General features: G+C 44.1%; 1 protein-coding gene across 1 annotated transcript; it reads right to left on the bottom strand.

Annotated features, from left to right (window-relative positions):
• Positions 1–309: 309 nt before the first annotated feature.
• Positions 310–1,824, bottom strand: LOC121875075. Its single transcript, XM_042379421.1, has 3 exons — positions 1,472–1,824; positions 930–1,035; positions 310–636 (listed from the first exon to the last, which is right to left on the bottom strand). Exons 1-3 carry the CDS (start codon positions 1,822–1,824, stop codon positions 310–312), a joined length of 786 nt encoding a protein of 261 aa, XP_042235355.1.
• Positions 1,825–2,606: the final 782 nt, after the last annotated feature.

Raw genomic sequence — 2,606 nt, 5'->3', positions numbered from 1 at the left:
GAGGACTCAGGCATACTGAAACGGTGAGAAAACACACACAGAATCTCCCACACCTAAATCACGACGTCTAGCACTTGGAGCGTGATAAAACTTCTGTAATTCTTGTTTTTTCCTTACCATGTTTCCGACATCCGGACGTAACAGACCTAAACAAGTCTTTAGTTTCCGCCCCATTAATAGTTCTGCCGGTGTAACTCCCGTTATGGTGTGTGGAGTGACACGATGACTTAATAGAAATTTATACACTCTTGACTCAAGTGAGCCTCCAGAAATCTTTCTCAAAGACTCTTTAAATATTTGAACAGTCCTTTAGGCTAAACTATTAGAAGCTGGATGGTATGGCGACGTCTTAATATGAGCTATTCCAATCTGTTTCATAAATTCTTCAAATTCCATACTACAAAAATTAGTACCAATGTCTGTCATCACTGTGTCTGGAAGACCTTGTGAAGCAAAAGTATTCTTCAGTTCCTCAATAGCGCTATATGAAGTTGCAAAATTTGTTGGATGTAAATACATCCGTTTTGAGTGAGCATCTATAATAACTAGAAACATTTTACCCATGAATGGTCCTGCATAGTCCAAGTGTATCATAGACCATGGCTGCTGTGGCCGCTCCCAGGGATGAAGGGGCGCCTTAGGAGGAAAAGACTATTGACACTCTGGCAACGCTGCACATTTACCTGAATATCTGCATCCATTTTTGGCCTCAAACATAACTACGTGCAATACTTTTCACACGTGATACCCCTGGATGTGTCTCATGAAGCTCGGCCTAAACCCTCTTCTCCCTGGCTCTGGCTCTACTACCCTCGACCTCCACAGATCACTCCATCCTGCACACTTAGTTCACATTTCCTCCACAAAAATGGCTTCAATGTCTCCTCAGTGATGTGCTCAGGCCAGCCGGGTAACACATAACCTTTTACCTTGGAGAGTGTCGGGTCCCTCTCCGTCCACATCTTAGGTCTCTCACAGTAACTGGGGATTTGTCCAGGCGCTCCATCAAACACACTACGGCCCCCCTGGGAACCTCTGGAAGGGACAAACGGCTAAGAGCATCGGCATGTATTATCGGAGTTCCCAGTTTATAAGTTATGGTGTAGTCATATACCGATAAGGTCAGAGCCCATGGTTGTATACGTCCTGAAGCCATTATGGGAACTGGACGATTCTCACTGAACAAACTCTTAAGAGGCTGGTGATCAGAAACTATAAAAAAATGGCATCCATACAAGTAACTATGAAGCTTTTTCACCCCAAAATTACTGCTAAACCTTCCTTTTGTAGGTGTGTATAGTTCGTCTCAGATGTACCTAAGGTCCTTGAAGCAAAAGCAATCGTTTTTTCCTCACCAGCTTCAGTTTGATGAGCCAGTACTGCTCCCAGGCCGTATGGAGAGGCATCACAGGACAGCGTCGGGGGTGTCTTGCTGTCATAGTGCACCAACACTCAGGAATTCGCCATTAACCGCTTGGATTCCGCCAGAGCTTGCTGCTGACTTGGGCCCCATTGCCACTTGACATCCTTCTGTAAGAGCCTGTATAATGGCGACAACACTTTAGAGAGGTTTGGAATAAATTTTCCATAAAAATTTATGAGTCCTAAATAAGATTTCAATTCAGTGACATTGTAAGGAATGGGCGCATCCATAATAACCAGAACGTTCTCATCAGAGGGGTTCAGTCCTTCAGCATTTATTTTATGTCCTAAATAAGTTACTCCCAATGCCTGATAAACACACTTACTCCTTTTCAATTTTACACCAGCATTCACCATTCGCTTTAAAACTTCCAATTTATTCACGTGTTCCTCTTCGGCCATTCCTGTTATTAAAATATCATTTAAATACACATGAGAAATGCCTTATAATACGCTTGGGTTCTGTATAAAGCATAATGTAATCTAATGGTCCAGAATAGTAGGGTGAGGCATAGTATTGTTCATGACTCTAGGCAGGGCCGGCGCTACCCACTAGGCGATCGCCTAGGGCGCCAACATCTGAGGGCGCCACAAATTCAGGGCAAACTTGGATAAAATTAAAAATGAAGGGAAAACTGTGGTGGACACTGTGGTGGAGGGTCGGAGCAGGATGTTAGAAGTGTGGAGGGTCGGAGGGAGGCGAGGTGAGGTAGACGGTGTTTTCTTTTTAATATTATTCGTTAACCCCAGATAGCAGGTCCTTATCTTTGGCGGCCTGGAAAACTGTCGAGCAGTGACCTGAAGGCTGACATCTGAGGAACCCTTCTCCCAACCCCACCATCCCTCCCCCTCCCTTACTGCCAGGGCGGCTGAGCCGCCTTCCATGTCTTTGTCGGGATAAGGCAAGGTTACCTGACCTCTGAAGTTTACGTCAGAATTTATTGACTTTATGTAATAACAATATTGGTTATTTGCATGGGTGAGTAATAAAGCCACAAGATGAAAACAATGTAGTATGTGTTACTGTACCTACATTAGCTTATCAAAACTTTCAGGGGCGCATCTAAAAAGGCTTGCTAGGGCGCCAAATCATCTTACACCAGCCTAACTATTTAAGTACATGCAGAATAATACACAAGCACCAAGAAATGACCTCGAAAACCCATAAGTGGCGAGTAATTAGC

The sequence above is a fragment of the Homarus americanus genome, unplaced genomic scaffold, assembly GCF_018991925.1.
Source record: "Homarus americanus isolate GMGI-L3 unplaced genomic scaffold, GMGI_Hamer_2.0 scaffold36970, whole genome shotgun sequence".
Lineage (NCBI taxonomy): Eukaryota > Metazoa > Arthropoda > Malacostraca > Decapoda > Nephropidae > Homarus > Homarus americanus.
Note: the sequence above shows the minus strand (reverse complement) of the source record. Positions and strands in the feature narration are given on the sequence as shown.